At 43.9% G+C, this 27,230-nt stretch overlaps 1 protein-coding gene across 1 annotated transcript; it reads right to left on the bottom strand.

Moving 5' to 3' along the window:
- Nucleotides 1-18: 18 nt before the first annotated feature.
- On the bottom strand, nucleotides 19-27,230 carry LOC105487466 (annexin-2 receptor). Its single transcript, XM_071098971.1, has one exon. It carries the CDS (start codon nucleotides 697-699, stop codon nucleotides 118-120), a length of 582 nt encoding a protein of 193 aa, XP_070955072.1. The 5' UTR covers nucleotides 700-27,230; the 3' UTR covers nucleotides 19-117.

The raw sequence follows: 27,230 nt of genomic DNA, 5'->3' as shown, positions 1-27,230 counted from the left end.
AAAATTGACAACCAGCAATGAAGGCACATCTTAATGCATTTTTATTTTCTAGGTGGAGACGTTTGGTAATGGAGAATCTTTTTATGGAGGAGAATCCCAAAAGTCTTCTGCTGCTATCTAAGGCTGCTTAGCTCCACAGATCTGTGGGCAGCACGCCCAGAGTACAGAGAACCCGGCACAACCAAGGCGACAAATCCACTCCAGGCAGCCTGAGAAACTCGGGAGGTGGCGCCACCAATTCAGGACAGGAGGATGGTGGCATTCCAAAAGGTGCCAGCTGTCAGAGACCTCGGAGTCCTGCTGTCTGTCCCAGGGGTGGGGAGGACTGCACAAGGGAAGCTGCTGGAGCATGAGTCTCTCGGGTTCCTCTGCCTGTTCCACCTCTTCTACAGGTGCCTCTTGCTGCTTCTGTGTCCCGGGCCAACTGAACTCACTGGGCTGGGCTGTACTTGGTTCTAAGGTGCCCTGGACTCCAGGAAAGAGTCCGTTTTGCGGATAGACTCCAGGTAGCCGCCAGCAAGGACCAGAAAGCAGTCCCAAATCACAGCTGTCCAATGAGTACCCTCGTAGTACTGGATACAAAGGAAGAGACCACGGCCCACAATCTTCTGAACTCACAATAGGCGGAGGCTGGGGCTCTGGCACCACCTCTGCGGAATCCGAAACAGGCTTCACAAAGCCAAGAAAATGTTGCTCCATCGCTTAAGCCTCAGACCAGGAGGAAACAAATGTTTGCACTGATCAAGGAGTGCATTGTGCACTACCATCGCTCTAGGTATTTATGCTCTCCAGAGCCCGTGGGCGGAGGCCAGCCAGATATTAAGAAACTCAATAGTAACAAATGCACGAAAATTAGTAGACATATGAAAAACAATAAAATTTTAGAGAGTAAATAGAACCAAAACAAACCGTAATTCCGACAGAAAAACAGCGAGAAAAGAAACCGAAATGAAACGAACACTAAGCAAACCTTGCAGAGAACGATCACTGCGGAACGCAGGTATAAAACAGCCTTCAAGGGCCAAGAACTATCTCTTTCCGGAAATGAGCCCCGGAAAACTGTCCGTAGGGCTCTGCCCTGCCAACGACCTTGCTAATGAGAAACTGGCGCGTTGAACTTAGCAAGCGCCTGCACCTAGCGGATAGCGCCGGTATTGCCAAACATCTGTTTAGGCCCCAAAAGTGGTGCTGCTAGAGAGAAACAGCGTGCTCTAAGAAAGAAGCGGTGTTTGGAGGAATTAACCCACTCTGTTTAAATATGTTGTGACAGAAAAATGTGTTGTAGCATTTTAATGTGTTTTAATCCGTTTAATGTGTTTAATCAGTTTAAGGTCTTTTAACTCGTTTTAATGTGTTGCGACAGAAAAAGCGCCGGCTAACGGTACCACGGAATTACTAGTGCATACAGCAGCTCGGTGCAATCACTGTTCTTCACCGCAAAACGGAGTTCAGGAAGTTCCTAGGAGATACTAGCGGTTCTAGGACCGAGAAAGTGACAGCACTGAAAACATAAGGACCCCGCGAGCAGGAAACGTCATGTTGGGAGCAGCAACTGAGCAAACGCCTAGTGGGCACTGCTGGCAAACGTGCTGATATTAAACTGTCAGCTCCGCATAGGAAGCAGAGCCACCAGACAGAACCCGGGACTGACACCAGCGAGGCTAAGACCGAGCTGGGCTCCCCGGCCCCTGAGAAAACAAAAGTCAAGGAGCAAGAGGCTGAGACACTCAAAATTAGCAGGAAAAACATACATTACAGGCTGGGCGTGGTGGCTCACGCCTGTAATCCTAGCACTTTGGGAGGCCAAGGAGGGCGGATTGCCTAAGGTAAGGAGTTCGAGACCAGGCTGGCTAACATGGTGAAACCCTGTCTCTACTAAAAATACAAAAAAATTAGCCAGGCGTGGTGGCGCACACCTGTAGTCCCAACTACTCGGGAGGCTGAGGCAGGAGAATTGCTTCAACCCAGGAGGCGGAGGTTGCAGTAAGCCAAAATGACGCCATTGCACTCCAGCCTGGGCGACAGGGCGAGACTCTGTCTCAAAAAAATAAATAAATAAAAATTAAAAATTAAACTTTAAAATAATAAAAGTCTGAAATGCAAGTAAAAAATGAAAACAAACATCGGTAACATCGTTCTAAGAATAAAATACACAAAAATAATTTTAAAATAAGCAAAACTTACAGGGAACCAACCCTACAAAGAAGAAATTACAAATATTGCTAAACGATGCAATCCTATGATTAGGATATCCCTGTCAGATGTAATACCCCTACAGTTTGCACCTGTCTAAATTTCCTACGACAAACAAACAAAAATAGTCACGGTTAAATGTGTTTAGCTCCAACTAAAAAATCGTAGTAGCTGGTATATCCCGATTTGGTCCACCAGAGGAAAAAGTCACGTTCAGCTGGACTTGCTATTGTCAAAGGGAGCTTGGTAAAACAGAAATTGCGTTCGCCGGCATTTCCTGACTTCCACGGGAGTTTAAAAAACACAAAAGCATAGCTAAAACGGGACTCGATATTGCAAAACCAAACTTGGTATAAGAGCTCCCAACACTGCTAAACTGGTCATCAGTAAACCTAAAACAAAACAAAACGAAACAAAAACAAAAACACGCATTCGCTGGTATCCCCATTTGTACAGGAGTTAAACATCTCTTGCGCAGCTAAAGCAGGGCTTACTAGTAGGAAACCAGAACTTGCTAGGACTAAGAAACTTGAGGCTGGGCTGACCCCATGGTTGTTATAATTAGAAATCCGAGGCTACAGGAAACCCGGAGCTGCTGAAAAATGAGTCACAGGATAACTTCGCCTTGCTATGGCGAAACAGTGTCTTTCTGCGACCTAGAAATCGCAGCCTGGGTTAGACCGGTGTTTGTCCTAAGTCGGGACTTTCTTGGGCTGAGAAATCACATTGTGGTTATTCCCCCACTTGGACAAGGAGTAGGAATCTCAGGCACTACGAAATCGAAACGTACTAAGCCCAAGAAGCCAACGACGCGCGAAACCCCCCAGTCCTCCTACAGAGAAGCCAGCGGCGCCGCCACAGGACTGGGTTCTGGAGGCCGAGCCAGAGCCAGTGCGGCACTGCTGGCTGCGCTGGGATGGGACCGCGCCCGCGCAGCGCCACTGTCAGCGACTCTGAGGAGCTGCCGGCTCCCCACGCCCGGCGCTGCGGCCGCCCGGGAACTCCAGGCTCGCAGCAACTGGGCAAGCTGTGACTTTGAATCTCTCAGATCCACGACCTGAGCGCTGTAGCCACAGAGAAATGGAGTCACCGAGCAGCAAACAAGAGACCTCGGCTCGGGGAAATGGCAGTGCCGGGAGCCTGTGCTTGACGGCAGCCGGCGGGGTTGTCAAGGACAACATCGTTTTGGCCCAACCAACGGTGCTGTTACCAAGAAACCGTCGACTCTGAGAAAAAAAAGAGAGGTTCGGCCACCAAGAAACTCCGTACAACAAGTGCTGTAACAGAAAAACCGCCGACTCCGCTCCACTGGCGAAAGGGCCAATAGGAACGCCAGGTGCTGCGACCGTGACGCCGGCAGTAGGGCCTTGGATGGAGAAAGCAACTCACGGAGCCGAAGAAACTGTGCACAGCCCAGCGGAAAAGTGTCTGGTCCGCTCGCTGGAAGAAAGCGCGGATCAAAACTAGCAACTCGGTGAAGGAAACCGCGCAGCCACTGAAGAACGTTATCCACATCGCGGTGATGCCAGACAAACACACAGTGCGATTTCGACGACACCCGTGGGGATGCCACAGAGAAACACGCGCTGCCACTCCGCGGAACCAGTGGTTCTGCGATCGAGAAGCCGCCAGTTGGGCTCTACTGGAAACTTCTGAAAAACTGTCTTTCAATAGCAGACGGACGATCTTTCCTACCCACGACGGACAATCGCCTTTATGGAGCAACTAACGGTGCCGAGACTGGCCTGGGACAGCACAAAGCGCAGAGCGGTGCGGGTGCCAAGAAACGCCAGGTAACCCCACCGAATCCACTGGTTTCGCAGGACGCAACGGGCGAAGGTGCGGCGGAGAAACCGCAGGTTCAGTTCACGGATTTTGCTGCGGGTGGGCGGGGGGTGGGGCGCGGGGTAAGGGGGAAAAATGCTAAGTTGTGAAACCAGCGGCGCTGGGACCCAGCGATCACCTGTCCCTGGCAAATGCCTGTGCTGTTTTAAGACAACTTTTGGCGCCAAGAATATTGCCGCCGGAGAGCATCCGCTGACGCTGACAAAGGAGTGGCATTGGCGTTAGAAACCGCCGGCGCTGGGAAAGGAGCGGTGCAGCGATGGGCCAACTGAGCGCTCGGTTCCACCAAAGTGCTGCCCGCTCTACCCACTCTGTCCCCCAGTGGCTTAGGGAAGTCTGTTTTTGTTTGCTTTTTTTTTTTTTTAATCCAGCCGTCTAGGCCTCCCAAAGTGCTGGGATTACAGGCGCGAGCCACCGTGCCTGGCTCTGTTGTCTTTTTCTTTTCTTTCTTTTTTTCCCCCCTTCTGTCGCCCAGGCTGGTGCAATGGCACCATCAAAGCTTAGTAAAGCCTTGACTTCCTGGGATCCAGCGATTCTCTGGCCTCAGCCTCTAAAGTAGCTGACACCACAGGTGCGCACCACCTCCCCCCCTCATTTTTTGCATTTTGTATTTTTTGTAGACAGGGGTCTCGCTATGTGGCCCAAGCTTGTCCCGAACTCGTGAGCTCAAGCGTTTCGCCCTCCTGGGCCTCCCAAAGTGCTGGGATCACAGGCGTGGGCCACTGAGGCCGGCAGAAAGTCTGCGTTGTTCTTGCATTCCACCCAGTGCCTTGCGCATGGGGAGAGGAGTCGGTTTAGGTGCTGAGAACCAAGCAGATCCAGCTGGTCCCAGGAATAAAGTAAAAACCATTCTGGTCGCCAACAGTTTCCTACGCAGGAAACAGCCCTTCCAACCTCCGTGACTGGGCTCTTCCAGGCCACCCCTCTCTCCCAGCCTCTCCTCCCCCTCCAGAACCCTCAGGATCCTACAAGAGGGGCCGACAGACCTGCTGTCCCGGTACTTCTCCTGAGGGATGGAATTCTGAAGGAATCGCTCTTTGATTCCGATGATTAACTCTGTCAGATGTCCTTCATATTTTGGGATAGGAGTTAGAAGACGACCGGAGAGAAAAATGGACTGCAAGACTCCAGCACAGAAGGGATTGATGGCAGATGTCCGCTCCCTCTCCAACCCCAGGGAACCTCTCAAACTGCCTCCACTTTCCTATACCCTTGATCTGTGAAATGGATCCCTGACGTTTTCTCTCTTTCGGGAAATGCAAAGCAGGCGAATTTTCAAGCGCTTGAATTCTCACACTTTTCAGTCTGACTGTGGCTATAAACTCCTTCCTCATAGGAAATAAGGAACTGCCACTGCCTGGAAGAAAATCGTCCTTTTCCCATAAGCTTTCACATTTCCCCCAAAATCTAAACATCCGGATGTAATCTCCCCAAGAGACCTACTGATCCTACCAGGAGCGTTCCCACTCGAACTCATCATCTCCCAGCCGCATCCTGAAGATGCTATGCAACCAATTCTTTTCTAGATGAACCTGGACACAGGACATGTCCAGAGGAGCCCAGATAAGGGTCTTCACAGGTCAGGAGACCCAATATGAGGTAGCAATTCTCACCCACTCCCAAGGCGTTTGCCTTGATCTTCCCCTCCACCATACTACATCTTCTGCTAGCGGGTTTCTCCCTGGTATTTGAGGATCCTCCAATTGCCTCCTGGTCTTTCAGAGGGGAGAATCAAGGAAAAATGGCATAGTTTCCACCTAAAAAGTACAACCAGTTCACCAGAAGTAACAGCCCAGGCAGAGCCTTTTTGAAACAAATGCCCGCCCACTGCTTTGCTTTCATTTCCACCCCAGCAGAGCATTTTAGCAGAAAAGCTGACCGGGAGCAGTAGCTCACTCCTGTAATCTCAGCACTTTGGGAGGCGGAGGCGGGAGGATTGCTTTAGCCCAGGGGTTCAAGACCACCCTAAGCACAAAGCAAGACCCCGCCTCTACAAAAAAAAATTTAAAATAGCTGGATGTGGTCACGTGTGCCTGTACTCCCAGCTAGGTGGAGACTGAAGTGGGAGGATCTCTTCAGCCTGGGAGGTCCTGCCTACAGTGAATGGTGATCCATGACTGCACCAACCGCATTTCAGCCTGAGTGGGAGATGTTGTCTCAAAAAATAAAATAAAAATAAAGCCAGTATTAGGAACCCCATAAGAATACGTCACCTGAGACATTATTACATATACCATTAACAGAAGAAAATGCTGCAAATTATACTATGTCCCAATGGTAAGAGGCCACCCATTTTAAAATATATACCTATTTCAGAGACACTAAAATAAGAAAAATATTTACCCTAGAATTGATTAAATTCAGGTATCCACTCCTTTATTTTCAACCGGTGGTGTAATTTTAGCTTGTTTGCCTCTTGAAAATTGCATAGAGATTGGAGTTATTTTTTATTTTTTAAATTATTTCTATTTATTTGTTTATTTATTTATTTATTTATTTTTGAGACAGAATCTTGCTCTATCACCCAGGCTGGAGTGTAGTGACATGATCTCGGCTCACTGTAACCTCTGCCTCCCAGGTTCAAGCCATTCTTGTGCCTCAGCCTCCTGAGTACAGGGACCACAGACACTTGCCACAATGCCCAGATAATTTTTGTTATTTTAGAAGAGACGGGGTTTCGCCATGTTAGCCAGGCTGGTCTCGAACTCCTGGTCTCATGTGATCCACCTGCCTTGGCCTCCCAAAGTGCTGGGATTATAGGCATGAGCAACCGTGCCAAGCTGAGTTGTGATTTTTAAAACCTATTTATATTATCATATTTGTTTTTTCACAGTGTAGTTCGATACATCGAAATGGTTGGGTGAGTGGGAAAATCATCTTCCTCACTCCTCCAGTATCTGTAAGGTGCAATTTCTCATAAACACTTTCAGCTCCTTGGCTCCCCTTTTAGTTCTCCTCACATATTGTGTGGTTTGTGGCACAAAAATCATTATTTTCGATAGACAGTGTGCCAACTGTATTTTGTGCTTTACCTTGTTTCATTCTCAACCAAAAACTGGTGAGCACAAGCTTTGTTCTGGGCTTGCTTCTTAATTCTCTCCATTATGTAGTTGCACAACCTCACTTAAGGAAGTTGGAGTGTGTATAGCTCTGCCTGTGGTTGAATAGATAAATGTAATTTTAGCATTCAGTGTTAAATCAACTTTTGGTGTAAATTTAAAGCTCATCTTCTAATATTGTGTGTGTGTGTGTGTGTGTGTGTGATTTTACTGTGTCCCTTCCCCCTAACACTCCAAGATACCAACCTAAACTCTCAGTTGATTGTTCTGGACACACTCCCTCAAAATATGACTGTAGGACACCAAAATACACCACCCCAATACACCAATATACCTCTGGCATATTGACTATTTCAGGCTGGGCATGGTGGCTTACACCTGTAATCCTAGTGCTTTGGGAGGCCAGGAGCTCGTGAGCAGCCTGGGCGCATAAGGAGACCTGTCTCTACAAAAGTATTTTTAAAAAATTAGCTGGGGTTGGGCAGCATGGCTCACTCACGCCTGTAATCCTAGCAATTTGGGAGGCCGAGGTGGGCGGATTACCTGAGGTTGGGAGTTCATGACTAGCTTGGCCAACATGGTGAAACACCATCTCTACTAAAAATACAAAAAAAGTAGCTGGGTGTGGTGGCAGGTGCCTGTAATCACAGCTACTCGGGAGGCCAAGGCAGAAGAATCACTTGAATTCAGAAGGTGGAGGTTGTGGTGAGTTGAGAACACTCCACTGCACTCCAGTCTGGGCTACAGAGTGAGACTTGGTCTCAAAAAAAAAAAAAAAAAAAAAAAAAAATTAGCTGGGCATGGTGGCATGTGCCTGTAATCTAGCTTCTGGGGAGGCTAAGGCAGGAGGATGTCTTGAGTCCAGAAATTTGAAGTTACAGTGAACTATGATTGCACCACTGTATTTTAGCCTGGGTGACATAGTAAGGTCCTGTCTCTAAAAAACAAAACAAAACAGGACCAGGCACTAGTTGTTCATGCCTATAATCCCAGCACTTTGGGAGGCCAAGGCAGGCTTTGGCCCACTTGAAGTCAGGATTTTGAGACCAGCCTGGCCAACATGGTGTCTGTCTCTACTACACATATGAAAATTACCCAGGTGTGGTGGCACATGCCTATAATCCCAGCTACATGGAAGGCTGAGGCACAAGAATTGTTTAAACCCAGGAGGCAGAGGTTACAGTGAGCCCAGATCATGCCACTGCACTCCAGCCTGAGTGACAGCACAAGAATCTGTCAAAAAAAAAAAAAAAAAAATTAGCCAAGCACACTGGTTCACACCTGTAATCCCAATACTTTGGAGGCCCAGGCAGGCAGATCACCTGAGGTCAGGAGTTTGAGATCAGCATGGCCAACATGGTGAAACCCCATCTCTACTAAAATAAAAAATACCAAAAAATACAGCCAGGCATGGTGGCACACACCTGTAATCCCAGCTCCTCAGGAGGCTGAGGCAGGAGACTCGCTTGAACCTAGGTGTTGCGGGAAGTCAGGGATCCCGAACAGAGGGACCGGCTGAAGCCATGGCAGAAGAACATAAATTGTGAAGATTTCATGGACATTTACTAGTTCCCCAAATTAATACTTTTATAATTAATAATTTTATAATTTCTTATGCCTGTCTTTACTGCAATCTCTGAACATAACTTCTGAAGATTTCATGGAAATTTATCACTTCCCCAATCAATACTCTTGTGATTTCCTATGCCTATCTTTACTTTAATCTCTTAATCCCGTCATCTTCATAAGCTGAGGATGTATGTTGCCTCAGGACCCTGTGATGATTAACTGCACAAATTGTTCATAAGCATGTGTGTTTAAACAATATGAAATCTGAGCGCCTTGAAAAAGGAACAGGATAACAGCGATGTTCGGGGAACAAGGGAGACAACCGTTAGAACAGAGCCATATTTCTCTTCTTACAAAAGCGAATAGGAGAAATATTCCCGAATTCTTTTTCTCAGCAAGGAACAGCCCTGAGAATGAGAATGCATTCCCAGGCATAGGTCTCTAAAATGGCTGCTCTGCGACTGTCTGTCTTTTACAGTTGCAGATGAGGGATGAAATAAGGCCCGGTCTGCCCCAGCGCTCACAGGCCTATTAGGATGAGAAAATTCCTGCCTAGTAAATTTTAGTCAGACCAGTTGTCTGCTCTGAAACTCTGTCTCCTGATAAGATGTTATCAATGACAATGTGTGCCCAGTGGGACATGAAACTTCATTAGCAATTTTAATTTCGCCCCGGTCCTGTGATCCCGCTCTGCCCCCATTTGCCTTGTGATATTTTATTGCCTTGTGAAGCATGCGATCTCTGTGACTCACACCCTACTGGTACACTCCCTCCCCTTTAAAAATCACTAATAAAAACTTGCTGGTTTTGCAGCTCAGGGGGCATCATGGAACCTGCCGACATGTGATGTCTCCCCTGGACACCCAGCTTTAAAATTTCTCTCTTTTGCACTCGTTCCCTTTATTTATCAGACCGGCTGACACTTAGCAAAAATAGAAAAGAACCTATGTTGAAATATTGGGGGCCGGTTCCCCTGAAAACAGAGGTTGCAGTGCATCCAGATGGTGCCACCACACTCCAGATTGGGCGACAGAGTGAGACTCCATCTCAAAAAAATTTTTTTTAATTAAAAAACAAAACAAGATGAGAGAAAAATCTCATCTGTACTGTACTCCTGTACTCCTCTTCATGACAGAACAACACAGAAAGATAGAGACAAAGAAAAGATTATTCTGGCAGGAAAGGGATGAAACAACATGATTCATACCACAAACTACCAGAAAGTACAACAGAGTTGATACACCAGCACTAGTCACACAAATCCTTTTCTCCCATCAGTCAAGATTTGGACAGGAAAAATAGAGAGTGATTTTTACTCTCTACTTGACCAGATGCCACAGAGTGGGGCCTGGAATCTGGCTGGTAAAAATTCTTTATCCTTACGCTGGCCCATCAGCTCCTGCTTTCCCTCAACTATGGGCTTCCAAAGGAGCCAAATTTTCTGTTCCTGCTCACAGCACCAAATTTTCAGGGGCCAAGGGAAATCTTTCTCTTAGCACTCTGAACATTTGCTCTAAAATCGACTTGGAGGCAGAATAGGAGAAAACACTACAAAATATATGATTACCCAGGCCCTCAGTGAGGTGCAGGAGCTTATATACCATCTTGAGGTTACAGAAAAAAGTGCATCATGCCAAAACAGGTTATAGGAGAGAGAAAACTTTTAAGGTTTCAGATTCTGTTAATCCTTCCTAGATCTAGACAAGAGAAGGCCTATATGAATCAATGCAGATTTTCTACAGATGCAAATTTTTCTCACAAACCACCGCATTGCAGGGCTACTTCTTTCGCTGGTTCTCTGACAGTCATCTGAAAATATGTCAAATAAATATATTTTGAGGTTAAACATTTTTATTTTTTTCAAGGTGGAATATTAACTGTACATCTCATATATATTTTTAAATACAGGAATCCACTTTTTCTAATTTGTTAAGATACATTTTAATAATGACAAGGGGTTAAATTTTTAAAAGATTTTCTGCATTTACTGATATTATCACATGGTTTACTTCCTTTTTAATGTTAATATGTTGAATAATATTAACTGATTTTCAAGTGCTAAACCAATATTGAGTTCATGGGATAAATCCCACTAGATCATGATGTATTTTTTAAAACATATATTGCTGGATTCAGGACGCTAATGCATTATAATTTTTAACACATGTGATCATGAGCACTATTGGCTAACCAAAAAATTGGGGGATTGACAAGAGTGATATACAAAATGGGCATATAAATATTCATACTTGCTTGATATTTAAAAGGGCCTTTTTATTTTTCTGCCCCGCTCAGGCAGATTTATTAAATACTGGCATCATGTCTCGCTTGGGCCCATTCAACAGTCAATAGTGACCTGAATCATTGTAGGCATCCTCATAATCTTTTCAATACAGATTGAATTATTTAGGATTCAGTCCGCAGAAGAAAAAAGTCAAAGCATGTAAGGTAAACAGAGAGGCATATTTTATTGGCCTGGCTTCCACAGGAAGCATTAGCTAAAGTGAAAACTTTGTGACACTTTTTAATTCAAAAGTGTTTTTTTAAAGAAAGTGAGAGTTAAAAGACAGGGTAATTGGAATAGGACGGAGCAAGAGACAATTCAATGCTGTGCAACTGAAGCAGAACATTTAAAAATAAATATGCATTCATTTACTCCAAGAAAAGTAACAGGCAGGGCAAGGGTTAAAAAGAAAAGAACAAGTTTTCCCCTGCCTAGCAAGCTCACTACAAGGACAGTTATGAGATACCCCTGTCTGGAAAGCCAAGGTCAAAGGATTGGACTCCAGACACCTGCCCCCGCTCCAGAGCAAGGTTGAAGGAAAAAAAAAAAAGAGAGAGAAAGACAAATTCTTTTACTGTTACTCCTTGTCCAGGCTTCTTAAGCATGATTATGTTTTACAAATGTCTGTATTTAGCCAGTTCTTGTTTTTCTTTCAATGCAGCTACAAGACTACCGGCTATGCAAGGCCACCAATTATGCTATGCTATAGATTATGTGACCTATCATATGATTAGCTGCTTTTGTTTTACTTTTATAAGCCAGCTTATAAAAACCCCACTCTGTCTTTGTTCTAGGCTCAGCTTTTTGGATGCGAATCCACTGAGCTGGTGGGTACCTCAAATAAACAATCCTCCTGTTCTCCATATCAGTCTCTCTGGTCCTGAGTTTCCCACAACACTACCTCATTGGCCCATACTGGGTATCATGCAGGGTCAGAGGTGAATTTACCATGCAGCTAAGGAAGCTTAGCTTTTAGGATCCCTTTGAACAGGACTGTAATTTTGTACTCAAAATTTTTATTCTTTTTCTTAAAGAGAATCCCTCACTACTTTTATGAACATTGGGTTCTATGAACTGAACCCACCCTGAACACAACAGTTCGCTTGATCACATGGAACCATCTTCTAGGAAGCCCTATCTATGACAGCTTCTAAGAATAATCCACTTAGGAGGAAAGAAAGGGGAAGAATATATCCACTGTGGGAGAAATAAAACAATCCTTACAACAAAAAGACAGGGGTCTTTTTGCACTCTTGTCAATCCCCCAATTTTTTGGTTAGCCAATAGCGCTCATGATCACAGGTGTTAAAAATTATAATGTATTAGCGTACTGAATCCAGCAATATATGTTTTAAAAAATACATCATGATCTCATGGGATTTAGAAGAGAGAGAGAACATTAGCATTGAGTTAGCCTTAAGAGATTCACATGCATGTAAGGTAGCATGACAATAACTATAATGCTGGGTCATATCTCATATGCTTTGAACAAAGAATGGGGAAGAATGAGAACTTCCTTTACTGCTTCAAAACAAAAGAGGGTACACCTTGTGACAGTTTCCCCTATACTGAGAAACCCCCTCAGCTCATCCTTGGAAGTGCTGTTAAAAAACATCTGAATGTTATTTTCCTACGGCCTTGGGTACATTCTGGAGACCAGGCTTAATCCCTAGAGATATTATATTTCCACTGTTAGAACAAAGATTCAGAGTTGTTACCATGTTGAATGTAATATCACTGTTTTCTTTCCTTTGTGGTTTTTAGGAACAGAAACAACATACTCAGACATGAGAAACTGGTCTGACTTAAAAGCGTTCCTGGCCTTACAGGTGAGTAAGAAATGTCACTTCCTGGCAGATTAAGGAACATCAGGATATCTGGAGGACCTTGACAAGGGAAGAATTCACCCAAATCTATAGGTATTCCAGGCAAAGTGTGATAGCAAGATCCTGGTATGGTTTCCTAGCCTTGAGAGGCTTTTAAAAGTCTAATTTGAGATTCCTTATTAAAATATCCAGAAAAGCCAACTTAAAGAGAGCCTATGTGGCAAAACACTATTCCTGCTGCATTTGTGTAAACAGTAGGCCAACTTTAAAGACACAAAATTTATTTTGCAAACAAATTACTTGTACTAATACTTTGATGATGTTTGATAAAAAGGGAGTAGGTATAGAGAAAAAAAATTTCAGAGAAAAAAAAATTATAGTGCCCCTGTTATTAGACTCTAGCTCATTGTTTTTGAGGTTTTGTCATCTACCTGAAATCTAGACTGGATCTTGAATATTTTTTTTTCCTGTAATATCTGGCAATGGGCTGGGTGTCAGAGCTCGCACCTGCAATCCCAGCACTTTGGGAGGTCGAAGTGGGAGGATTGCTGAAGCCCAGGAGTTTGAGACCAGCCTGGGCAAAAGGCGAAATACCATCTCTACAAAAAGTTCAAAATTTGCTGGGCATGGAGGCATGTGCCTGTGGTTGCAGCTACTTGGAAGATGGAGATGGAAGGATTGTTTGAGCCAAAGAGGTCGAGGCTGCAGTAAGCCTTGTTTGTGCCACTGCACTCCAGCCTCAATTACAAAGCAAGACCCCGTCTCAAAAAAAAAAAAAAAAAGAAAGAAAGAAAGAAAAAAAAGGGGGGGCCGGACGCATTGGCTCATGCCTGTAATCCCAGCACTTTGGCACGTTGAGGGAGGTGGATCACTTGAGGCTACGAGTTCGAGGCCAGCCTGGACAACATGGTGAAAACCCATCTCTACAAAAAATACAAAAATTAGCTGGGTGTGGTGGTGCATGCCTGTAATCCTAGCTACTCAGAAGGCAGGGGCAGGATAATTGCTTGAACACAGAGGTGAATGTTGCAGTGAGTGGAGATGGTGATGCTGTACTCCAGCCTGGGCGACAGAGCAAGACTTCGTCTAAAAAAAAAAAAACCTAGCTACGGCTCTTAAAACTAATATTTCTGATTTTTCTTCTACCCTTCTGGCTTTGAATTGCTGAAATTAAACTATACTTTTCCTGAAGTCTTGTCAGCTGAAGCTGGATGGGTTAATATAGACTGCAGAGAAATCACCACCACTCATACATGGACTAGTCAGAAATTTAACCAGAATACCTCATGCAAACTGCAAACCAGGAAATTCTGTCAGATTGCCACTGCCTGCCCCCATTCAAACTGAAGATACTTCAAGCTCAATATCTAAAAATTTCTGACTGGCTGCCTTCTGGACCCACAAAACTGAGTTTATAGTTAGTTCCAATCATTAACCTTTGTTTTTCTCTTGTTTCAATGAAAATATCTCTATTTTTTTTTTTTTTTTTTTTTTTTTTTTGAGACAGAGTCTTGCTCTTGTTGCCCAGGCTGGAGTGCAATGGTACAATCTTGGCTCACCGCAACCTCCACCTTCCGAGTTCAAGCGATTCTCCTGCTTCAGTCTCCCAAGTAGCTGAGATTACAGGAATGCGCCACCACGCCCGGCTAATTTTGTATTTTTAGTAGAGATGGGGTTTCTCCATGTTGGTCAGGGTGGTCTCAAACTCCCTAGGTGATCTGCCCACCTCGGCCTCCCAAAGTGCTGGGATTACAGGCATGAGCCACCACACCCTGCTGGAAATATCTCTTATTAAATGAATGATTGCTTAGCCTTAACTTTGGTGGATGCCATTCTGCAGTCCCTGACTTGAGACAGTCCTGTTAACTGTGTAACTGGGCTGACCTATTCTCAGGACTGAGAGACTGGTATAATGACTAGATAATATAGTGACCCAGTTCCTGAACTGAAAAACTTCACAAGGAAGTTTCATGGTACCTTGGCAATTGAGAAAACCACAGAAGCAAGAAGGTCAGTATTACTACAATTATGCCTTTCTGTGTGGCAGCTGGCCATAAAGGAATGCTCTGACCTACCTCCCCTGAAAGTAGGGCATAAAGGCCTTATTCCAGAGGAGTACTTCCTTACCCAGAGGCCAAAAGAATCTGAACAGAGAGCCACTTCTGGGTTCCCCAGTGCCCATTTATTAGCACTAGATAATACACTTATTGTGCAATCATACTTCTACATGACTTGCCTATAGAATCGAAGCATAGAAATATATGCTTTTCATTGGGTCTTTAGTCTTCATTTCTGAGGGCTCCCTTGTCATGGAAAACTTTGTTAAATAATTTTTTAATGGTTTTCTCTTCTTAATCTGTGTTTTGATATAAGATTGTAAGCCATAACTCTGGTAATGGGTGACAAAAAAACTATTAACTTCTTTTCTCCTACAATAGACACTGTTAGTAACTGGACTCTAACCTTCCATGGAATTTCCCTCACTTCTTCTTTTCTTGCATGATTCAGTCATAACAACCCTGCTGACTTTCAATTGTGCCTACAATTTTCACCTGAATGCTACCAGGTCCTAAAGAAATTTTTCCAGACAAATTAGTGATAATCTCCCAACTATTTGGACTTTGGTGTCTGCCATTCTGTATATGACAGAACACACTATAAAAGCACACTCCGTACTGGACAGAATCATTTACTCCCCTTCCTAGACCAGCCACATAGCTTGGCCTGATCTAGAGGCTAAAATATGGAGCCCCATTCATCATCTTTGGAAGAGCTGTCGAAGGCAGCATGTCCAGAGTCCCACGTGCCACCTGGCCTAAGCCTAAAGTAAGCTGGGACTGGGCACTGGACAACTTCACTGCTCTGAGCCAGTGCTGCCAATGTCCTCAGTTCTATGCACATATGAAGTGCAGTGCATTCAGGCTGCCATGCTGGGCTTACATAGGCTAGAGTCATTCCTGAAGTTTAAAGGGGACAAAAATGCTGTTGAGACCCACACTCTGAGGCCAATGGCTGAAACCACAGAAAAGCTGCACTCACCTGAAAAGTAAGTATATGCTGAGATTGTTCGAAGATGGCCGAATAGGAACAGCTCCAGTCTACAGCTCCCAGTGTAAGCAATGCAGAAGACAGATGATTTCTGCATTTCCAACTGAGCTTTGAAGAGACCAGTGGTTCTCCCAGCACAGAGTTTGAGATCTGGGAATGGACAGACTGCCTCCTCAAGTGGGTCCCTGGCCTCTGAGTAGCCTAACTGGGAGACACCTCCCAGCAGGGGCTGACTGACACCTCATACATCCGGGTGCCCCTCTGAGACGAAGCTTCCAGAGGAAGGATCAGGCAGCAATATTTGCTGTTCTGCAATATTTGCTGTTCTGCAATATTTGCTGTTCTGCAGCCTCCGCTGGTGACACCCAGGCAAGTAGGGTCTGGAGTGGACCTCCAGCAAACTCCAGCAGACCTGCAGCTGAGGGTCCTGACTGTTAGAAGGAAAACTAACAAACAGAAAGGAATAGTGTCAACACCAACAAAAAGGACATCTACACCAAATCCCCATCTGTAGGTCACCATCATCAAAGACTAAGGGTAGATAAAACCATGAAGATGGGGAGAAACCACAGCAGAAAAGCTGAAAATTCTAGAAATCAGAGTGCCTTTTCACCTCCAAACAAATGCAGCTCCTTGCCAGCAATGGAACAAAGCTGGACAGACAATGACTTTGATGACAGAAGCAGGGTTCAGAAGACCGGTAATAACAAACTTCTCCGAGCTAAAGGAGGATGTTCGAAACCATCGCAAAGAAGCTAAAAACCTTGAAAAAAGATTAGACGAATGGTTAACTAGAATAAACAGCATAGAGAAGACCTTAAATGACCTGATGGAGCTGAAAACCACAGCATGAGAACTACATGATGCATGCACAAGCTTCAGTAGCCGATTTGATCAATGGGAAGAAAGGGTATCAGTGATTGAAGATCAAATGAATGAAATGAAGTGAGAAGAGAAGTTTAGAGAAAAAAGAGTAAAAAGAAATGAACAAAGCCTCCAAGAAATATGGGACTATGTGAAAAGACCAAATCTACGTTTGACTAGTGTACCTGAAAGTGATGGGGAGAATGGAACCAAGTTGGAAAACACTGTTCAGGATATTATCCAGGAGAACTTCCCCAACCTAGCAAGGCAGGCCAACATTGAAATTCAGGAAATACAGAGAACGCTGGAAAGATACTCCTCAAGAAGAGCAACCCCAAGACACATAATTGTCAGATTCACCAAGGTTGAAATGAAGGAAAAAATGCTAAGGGCAGCCAGAGAGAAAGGTCGGGTTACCCACAAAGGCAAGCCCATCAGACTAACAGTGGATCTCGCAGAAGAAGCTCTCCAAGCCAGAAGAGAATGGGGGCCAATATTTAACATTCTGAAAGAAAAGAATTTTCAACCCAGAATTTCATATCCAGCCAAACTAAGCTTCATAAGTGAAGGAGAAATAAAAATCCTTTACAGACAAGCAAATGCTGAGAGATTTTGTCACCACCAGGCCTGCTTTACAAGAGCTCCTGAAGGAAGCACTAAACATGGAAAGGAACAACCATTACCAGCCACTGCGAAAACATGCCAAATTGTAAACACCATCAATGCTAGGAAGAAACTGCATCAACTAATGAGCAAAATAACCAGCTAACATCATAATAACAGAATCAAGTTCACACATAACAATATTAACCTTAAATGTAAGTGGGCTAAATGCCTCAATTAAAAGACATACACTGGCAAATTGGATAAAGAGTCAAGACTTATCAGTGTGCTGTATTCAGGAGCCCTATCTCAGGTGCAGAGACACACATAGGCTCAAAATAAAGGGATGGAGGAAGATCTACGAAACAAATGGAAAACAAAAAAGGAGGGGTTGCAATCCTAGTTTCTGATAAAACAGACTTTAAACCAACAAAGATCAAAACAGACAAAGAAGGCCATTACATAATGGTAAAGGGATCAATTCAACAAGAAGAGCTAACTATCCTAAATATGTATGTACCCAATACAGGAGCACCCAGATTCATAAAGCAAGTCCTTAGAGACCTACAAAGAGACTCAGACTCCCACACAATAATAATGGGAGACTTTAACACTCCACTGTCAACATTAGACAGATTAATGAGACAGAAAGTTAACAAGGATATCCAGGATTTGAACTCAGCTCTGTACCAAGAGGACCTAATAGACATCCACAGAACTCTCCACCCCAAATCAACAGAATATACATTCTTCTCAGTACCACATTGCACTTATTCCAAAACTGACCGCATAGTTGGAAGTAAAGCATACCTCAGCAAATGTGAAAGAACAGAAATTATAACAAACTATCTGTCAGACCACAGTGCAATCAAATTAGAACTCAGGATTAAGAAACTCACTCAAAACCGTACAACTACATGGAAACTGAACAACCTGCTCCTGAATGACTACTGGGTACATAATGGAATGAAGGCAGAAATAAAGTTGTTCTTTGAAACCAATGAGAACAAAGATACAACATACCAGAATCTCTGGGACACATTTAAAGCAGTGTGTAGAGGGAAATTTATAGCACTAAATGTCCACAGAGAAAGCAGGAAAGATCTAAAATTGACACCCTAACATCACAATTAAAAGAACTAGAGAAGTAAGAGCAAACACATTCAAAAGCTAGAAGAAGGCAAGAAATAACTAAGATCAGAGCAGAACTGAAGGAGATGGAGACACAAAAAACGCTTCAAAAAATCAATGAATCCAGGAGCTGGTTTTTTGAAAAGATCAACAAAATTGATAGACCACTATCAAGCCCAATAAAGAAGAAAAGAGAGAAGAATCAAAAAAAAAAAAATGATAAAAGGGATATCACCACTGATCCCACAGAAATACAAACTACCATCAGAGCATACTATAAACACCTCTATGCAAATAAACTAGAAAATCTAGAAGAAATGGATAAATTCCTGGACACATACACCCTCTCAAGACTAAATCAGGAAGAAATTGAATCCCTGAATAGACCAATAACAGGCTCTGAAATTCAGGCAATAATTAATAGCCTACCAACCAAAAAAAGTCCAGGACCAGACAGATTCACAGTCATATTCTACCAGAGGTACAAGGAGGAGCTGGTACCATTCCTTCTGAAACTATGCCAATCAATAGAAAAAGAGAGAATCCTCCCTAACTCATTTTATGAGGCCAACATTATGCTATACCAAAGCCTGGAAGACACACACACACACACACACACACACACACACACACACAAAAAAAAAAAAAACAAAAAAAAGCAAAAAAAAAGAATTTTAGACCAATATCCCTGATGAACATCGATGCAAAAATCCTCAATAAAATATTGGCAAACCGAATCCAGCAGCACATCAAAAAGCTTATCCACCACGATCAAGTTGGCTTCATCCCTGGGATGCAAGGCTCATTCTACATACACAAATCAATAAACATAATCCATTATATAAACAGAACCAAAGACAAAAACCACACGATTATCTCAATAGTTACAGAAAAGGCCTTTGACAAAATTCAACAGTCCTTCATGGTAAAAACTCTCATAAACTAGGTATTGATGGGACATATCTCAAAATAATAAGAGCTATTATGACAAACTCACAGCCAATGTCATACTGAATGGGCAAAAACTCGAAGCATTCCGTTTGAAAACTGGCACAAGACAGGGATGCCCTCTCTCACCACTCCTATTCAACACAGTGTTGGAAGTTCTGGCTAGGGCAATCAGGCAAGAGAAAGAAATAAAGGTATTCAATTAGGAAAAGAGGAAGTCAAATTGTCCCTGTTTGCAGATGACATGATTGTATATTTAGAGAAAACTCCATCGTCTCAGTCCAAAATCTCCTTAAGCTGATAAGCAATTTTAGCAAAGTCTCAGGATACAAAATCAATGTGCAAAAATTACAAGCATTCCTATACACCAATAACAGACAAACAGAGAGCCAAATCATGAGTGAACTCCCATTCACAATTGCTTCAAAGAGAATAAAATACCTAGGAATCCAACTTACAAGGGATGTGAAGGACCTCATCAAGGGGAACTACAAACCACTGCTCAATGAAATAAAGGAGGACACAAACAAATGGGAGAACATTCCATGCTCATGGATAGGCAGAATCGGTGTCTTGAAAATGGCCATACTGCCCAAGGTAATTTATAGATTTAATGCCATCACCATCAAGCTACCAATGACTCTCTTCACAGAATTGGAAGAAACTACTTTAAAGTTCATGTGGAACCAAAAAAGAGCCCACATTGCAAGACTGTGGGGGAAAGAAAGAGACATCAGACTGTTACTGTGTCTATGAAGAAAGAAGAAGGCATAAGAAACTCCATTTTGTTCTGTACTAAGAAAAATTTTTCTGCCTTGAGATACTGTTAATCTGTAACCCTAGCACCAACCCTGTGCTCGCAGAAACGTGGGCTGTTTTGACTCAAGGTTTAATGGATATAGGTCTGTGCAGGATGTACTTCGTTAAAATGTGTTTGCAGGCAGTATGCTTGGTAAAAGTCATCGCCATTCTCTAGTCTTGAGTACCCAGGGACACAATGCACTGTGGAAGGCCACAGGGACCTCTGCCCAAGAAAACCTTGGTATTGTCCAAGGTTTCTCCCCACCGAGACAGCCTGAGATATGGCCTCATGGGAAGGGAAAGACCTGACCATCCCCCAGCCCAACACCCGTAAAGAGTCTGTGCTAAGGAGGATTAGTGAAAGAGGAAGGCCTCTTTGCAGTTGAGACAAGAGGAAGGCATCTGTCTCCTGCTCGTCCCTGGGAATGGAATGTCAAGGTGTAAAACCCGATCGTACATTCTATTTACTGAGATAGGAGAAAACTGCCTTATGGCTGGAGGTGAGACATGCGGGCGACAATACTGCTCTTTACTGCACTGAGATGTTTGTGTAAAGTCAAACATAAATCTGGCCTACGTGTACATCGAGGCACAGCACCTTTCCTTAAACTTATTTATGACACAGAGTCCTTTGTTCACATGTTTTCCTGCTGATCCTCTCCCCATCATTACCCTATCGTCCTGCCACATCCCTCTCACCAAGATAGTAGAGATAGTGATCAATAAATACTGAGGGAACTCAGAGACCAGAGCCGGTGCGGGTCCTCCATATGCTGAGCGCCAGTCCCCTGGGCCCACTGTTCTTTCTCTATACTTTGTCTCTATGTCTTCTTTCTTTTCTCAGTCTCTCATCCCACCTGATGAGAAATACCCACAGGTGTGGAGGGACTGGCCCCCTTCAAAGACAATCCTAAGCAAAAAGAACAAAGCTGGAGGCATCACGCTACCTGACTTCAAACTATACTACAAGGCTACAGTAACCAAAACAGCATGGTACTGGTACCAAAACAGAGATATAGACCAATAGAACACAACAGAGCCCTCAGAAATAATACCACACATCTACAACCATCTGATCTTTGACAAACTGACAAAAACAAGAAATGGGGAAAGGATTCCCTATTTAATAAATAGTCCTGGGAAAACTGGCTAGCCATATGTAGAAAGCTGAAACTGGATCCCTTCCTTACACCTTATACAAAAATTAATTCAAGATGGATTAAAGACTTAAATGTTAGACCTAAAACCATAAAAACCCTAGAAGAAAACCTAGGCCATACCATTCAGGACATAGGCATGGGCAAGGACTTCATGACTAAAACACCAAAAGCAATGGCAACAAAAGCCAAAATTGACAAATGGGATCTAATTAAACTAAAGAGCTTCTGCACAGCAAAAGAAACTACTATCAGAGTGAACAGGCAACCTACAGAATGGGAGAAAATTTTTGCAATCTACCCATCTGACAAAGGGTTAATATCCAGAATCTACAAAGAACTCAAACAAATTTATAAGAAAAAAATCAAACAATTCCATCAAAAAGTGGGTGAAGGATATGAACAGACACTTCTCAAAAGAAGACATTTATGCAGCCAACAGACACATGCAAAAACGCTCATCATCACTGGCCATCAGAGAAATGCAAATCAAAACCACAATGAGATACCATCTCACACCAGTTAGAATGGTGATCATTAAAAAGTCAGGAAACAACGGATGCTGGAGAGGATGTGTAGAAACAGGAATACTCTTACACTGTTGATGGGAGTGTATACTAGTTCAACCATTGTGGAAGACAGTGTGGCGATTCCTCAAGGATCTATAACTAGAAATATCATTTGATCCAGCCATCCCACTACTGGGTATATACCCGAAAGATTATAAATCAAGCTGCTATAAAAACACATGTACATGTATGTTTATTGCAGCACTATTCACAATAGCAAAGACTTGGAACCAACCCAAATGTCCATCAGTGACAGACTGGATTAAGGAAATGTGGCACATATACACCATGGAATACTATGCAGCCATAACAAAGGATGAGTTCATGTCCTTTGTAGGGATGTGGATGAAGCTGGAAACCATCATTCTGAGCAAACTATCGCAAGGACAGAAAACCAAACACCGAATGTTCTCACTCATAGGTGGGAATTGAACAATGAGAACACTTGGACACAGGGTGGGGGAATATCACACACCCAGGCCTGTCGGGGGGTGGGGGGAGGGAGGAGGGATAGCATTAGGAGGAATACCTAATGTAAATGACGAGTCAATGGGTGCAGCACACCAACATGGCACATGTATACATATGTAACAAACCTGCACATTGTACACATGTACCCTAGAACTTTATAATAATAAAAAAAAATTAAAAAAAGAAAGTAGCATTTTAAAAAACTACTTCCTAATAAATCACTTACAAACAAAAAAAAGAAAACTAAGTGTATGCTATAGACAACACAACACAATGGGCCATGACCCAGCCAGGAGATGCCAATCAGCAAAGTTGGACAGATAGATGCCCAGAGCAGAGCCCAGGATGCCCAGAAGAAATTGCTGAAAACTAAGGCTTAGGACAGACTAGAACCCAGAAAACAAAGGAACCCCAGTCTTGGTCATGGCTCATGGCACCACTCCTTTCTATCAATGCCCTGGAAGAAGCTCATGCACCCCAGTGGGAGCCCTCATGCTGTTCTTGGGGACTTTCATAGGACCGTGCCCTGCCTGGAGCTGGAAGTCTCTGCAGTGGAGATCCTTCCATATTTTGTTCTTCATCTTCTGAATGCCTTCAAGGTTTTTCAATTGGAAAAATTCTATCTGCATAATCAACAATGTGCTAAGGAACTCTACTTTTAGATCTTCTCAGAGTTCATAGTTTTTTGTACATGAAGATTAAAGCATTCTTCCATATTCTCCACCTGTGAAATAGATTTGAGGTTGGTGGAGTCAGGATTTGAAACACACACAGGTGGGCGGGGGCATGAAAGGGACTGGGACCCAGATCAGAGCTGGAGGCTGACCTCCAGGGAGCCTTTGAATAGCTGTGGATATCACCAGGGTGGGAAGGAGCAGTAGTCCACTGTCCTGGGGTTCTCTTGAAACTGAGCTTGGCCTCCCTGCTGAGAGCAGAGAACAACCGTCAATAAATGTTCCTTCAATGGTGTAAAGTTTACATTCACAGGGTGGAGGTGGAAATTAAATTTAGTGGGCCATAAGGAAGACCCCCAGCCCTTTGCCTTTTGAATTGACAATCACGGCATTTCAGGGCATCAGCTCCAGGTCAGGCATTCTCAGACAGTTGCATAATTCTGCCAATGTGGGGCCCGCCCACCTCAGAAATTCACATGGATTGGATCCAGCAAAACCAAATATTCAGCAAAACTTCAAGATCTAGCAACACTGAAGGCTAAAGTACATCACCGGTGCATACTTGGCCCAAGGAGGCTATTCTCTCACAAACTCTATCCATCTCAGGGCCTGCACATCTGAGACTCACTCCTTCCTGAAGGTATCCCAGGAGAAAGATTTATGCATCCTCATAGCTTCAACCTGCAATGTGTCAGGCACAGAAAAATGGTTGTCTTCAGAAAGAGATAAAAAAAACATGCAGTAGCAATCACCCTTTGGACTTTGAAACTTTTCTGTCATCTTAGATGTTAGAAACTAAAACCCAGAAACTTGGTGTTGGCATTAATTTGGTCTAGCTATGAAGACTATTTTTCACACAGTGACAGTTCAGAATTTGAATATAAAGGAGCTTAGGTGCTACAATCTGAATGGAACATAGGAATAAAACTTTGTCATGCACTTCTTGTTAGATTAATTAAATACCAATTATCAGTATAAGAAAATGGCAACAAATTGTGAAAGTGGAATTGTAAAGTGTTTTTGTGATTTGGGTATGGAGCAGGCTTCCCATGTGACCATTCTCACTTCCTTTTTTTTCTTTTTCTTATTTTTTTTTTTTGATACGGAGTCTCGCTCTGTCGCCCAGGCTAGAGTGCAGTGGCATGATCTCGGCTCACTGCAAGCTCTGCCTCCCGGGTTCACGCCATTCTCCTGCCTCAGCCTCCCGAGTAGCTGGGACTACAAGAGCCTGCCAGCACTTTGGGAGGCCAAGGCCGGCCGATCATCTGAGGTCAGGAGTTCGAGACCAGCCTGACCAACACGGAGAAACCCCGTCTCTCCTAAAAATACAAAAATAGCCAGACATGGTGGCGCGCGTCTGTAGTCCCAGCTACTCAGGAGGCTGAGACAGGAGAATTGCTTGAACCCGGGGAGGGGGTGGGGCGGAGGTTGCAGCGAGCCGAGATCTCGCCACTGCACTCCAGCCTGGGCAACAAGAGCAAAAGTCAGTATCAAAAAAAAAGAAAAAAGAAAAAAAAGAAAGGCGGCAGGTTGGAATTTAGAAAAAAATAACATTTTAAAAATAGAAATGTAAAGGCACATGGAAGGAGAGAAATTGAACAACAGGAAATGGATACCATGCATCTCTGAAATAATAACTGTTGAAAATTAGTGTGTCAATTGTAGGGTTTAATGCATTAGTATAAACAAGTGGATAAACAAATATAAGTGCATATACCAGTTATGAAAACATGTCTTAAAATAAAGACTATGATTAGGACTTATCTATTACTCAGTGTCATGCTTCTAATGGCCAGTTGTGTTTCTTTTAAAAGAAAAGTCCCTATAAATGTGGCTCCTAAATATCCAACCCTCGAAGTTGTTCCTTTGCAGGAGTCCGTTCCTTTTGGCCCTCAGCTAAACCTAGGGAGGCAGCGTAGGATGGAGCTGGCAAATATCCTGCAAGTTCACGACCCATGAAGAGCTTCTATGGTACCACTAGCAGTGCTAGGACCCGGAAACTAGCGAAAATGTTTAGGAGAAGCTGCGGGCTGGACCCACCAGTGGTGCTGCCACGGAGATCAATCCGGCTTGGACAAGTCAGCGGTGCTGCAACTGAGAAAGTTCCAGTTTGAGGAACCAGGAGTACTGAGACACAGGAAAAGGGGTTAGCCAGCTTGCTTTAGGCACACATTAAGGGAAGGGTCCCCACAGAACCTCCGGAATAAAAACTTGCACAGGGGCCTGGCCTAAATATGCCCGCATATGCACTGGGGGAATGGGGGTGGAGCCACCAGCAATTTGCACCTTATACAAACAGGGAACCCAGCTCCATCAGCTTTTATATAAAAGCCTTTGTATTCAAATATGAAGGGGGCAACCGGAAACCTGCTCTCAGGACCCCTCTTTTTGCTGTGAGCTCTCCTTGTCGCTTAGTAAATTCTACTCCACTCACTCTTCGATGTCTGTGTGCCCATTTCTTCCTCATGGTGAAACAAAAACCCGAACTTAGCCAGGCGCGATGGCTCACGCCTGTAATTCCAGCACTTTGGGAGGCCGAGGTGGGTGGATTGCCTGAGGTCAGGAGTTCAAGACCAGCCTGGCCAACATGGTGAAACCCCGTCTCTACGAAAAATACAAAAATTAGCCAGCAGTGGTGGCGTGTGCCTGTAATCCCAGCTACTCAGGAAGCTGAGACAGGAGAATCGCTTGAACCTGACAGGTGGAGGTTGCAGTGAGCAGAGATGGCGCCATTGCACTCCAGCCTGGGCGACAGAGCGAGACTCCGTCTCAAAACAAACAAACAAACAAACAAAAAAGCAAAACAAACAAAAAACACAACAACCTGGACTTAGCTGAGCTGAGGCGCCAAAATCGTGCATCAAGATCAAGTGTCGACACTGAATAACCAGCGGTGTACCCTGCGGCAAACTTTATTTTTGGCGCAGTTAAGGTATTGCTAATAAGAAACTCGTCTCAGAAATATCAGGGGTTGGAAGGTTGTATGGTGCTTCCACCGAGAAAGCGCCTACCCAGTGAAATACGCCTGTGACAGAAAAACCAAGGCCAAGCCCTGCCAGCAAAGTCTCGCCCAATTACGGTGCTGAGACAGTGAGACAGCCAGCGGGGGGGAAAGTAGCCGTGCTAGGACACAGGAAGCGATACCACAAAGAACTTTTGAGTCTTGTGAACGAGGAACGTTGTTTTGTTCAGCGCTACCATGAGTGCAGCAACCGAGAAAACACGGAGTCGCCCCTAGTGGCGAAAGTGCGAATGCGAAACCGCTGGCTCGATATAAGAGCAGAGCCGCGGCAGAGAACCCTAGCCATCGGGCACCAGCTCGCCTCCAGTGCTCACGGGTGAAGGCAAGTTAGAAAGAACCTGAGATGTGACACTGAAAATCAGTAGAAGAAATACGCCACATTTATTCTACTGGGGAAGACAGTGGGTACGAAAAAAATACCGTAACATTTAAATTTAAAATAATTAAATTTTTAAAAGCAAATAGAAATGAAAATAAAATACACCAATAACCTTGCTCCCAGAACAAGATACACCAAAAAAAAAAATTTTTTTTTGAGTATACATACAAAGAATCCTACAAAGAAATTGCAAACAGTGTCGAATGGTGCGATCCTACCATTATATTTGTTAACACTAAACCCATGCCTCTTGCGCCTATCCGAAGTTTCCTCGGATTAAGAACAGCCACGGTTAAACTGGTATTTGCGACACCAAAAATTATCTGTAGCCTACGTACCCCAACTTCTACATGAGTGAAAAATCACCAGTATAGCCAGGGCGAGAGTATTGCGAATTCTAACTTGGTATGATAAAAAATTCCAGGCACTGCTAAATTTTTTAAATTGCATTCTCCAGTACCCAGATTAATACAGGAGTTATAAACCACACGGGTGGCGATAATGGGGGTTCTTATTACGAAAGAGAAACTTGCTGCTACTAAAATTATGTAGGCATGGTTAAAGTCAGAAATGTTACGGCTAGAAATCTCAAACTAGAATACATCTCAACTTGCTAGGGTAAGAAATAGCTAAACTCTGACTTGGTCAGACTAAGAAATCAGGAGTTTGAGATCAGCCCAGGCAACCTGGCGAAACTCCGTCTCTAGGAAAAATACTAAAAATTACCCGGGCGTGGTGGCGTGTGCCTGTGGTCCCAGCTACTCCAGAGGCTGGGGTGGGAGGATCG

Source organism: Macaca nemestrina, chromosome 6 (genome assembly GCF_043159975.1).
Source record: "Macaca nemestrina isolate mMacNem1 chromosome 6, mMacNem.hap1, whole genome shotgun sequence".
NCBI classification, from domain to species: domain Eukaryota; kingdom Metazoa; phylum Chordata; class Mammalia; order Primates; family Cercopithecidae; genus Macaca; species Macaca nemestrina.
This window is presented reverse-complemented; position numbering and strand designations above follow the sequence as displayed.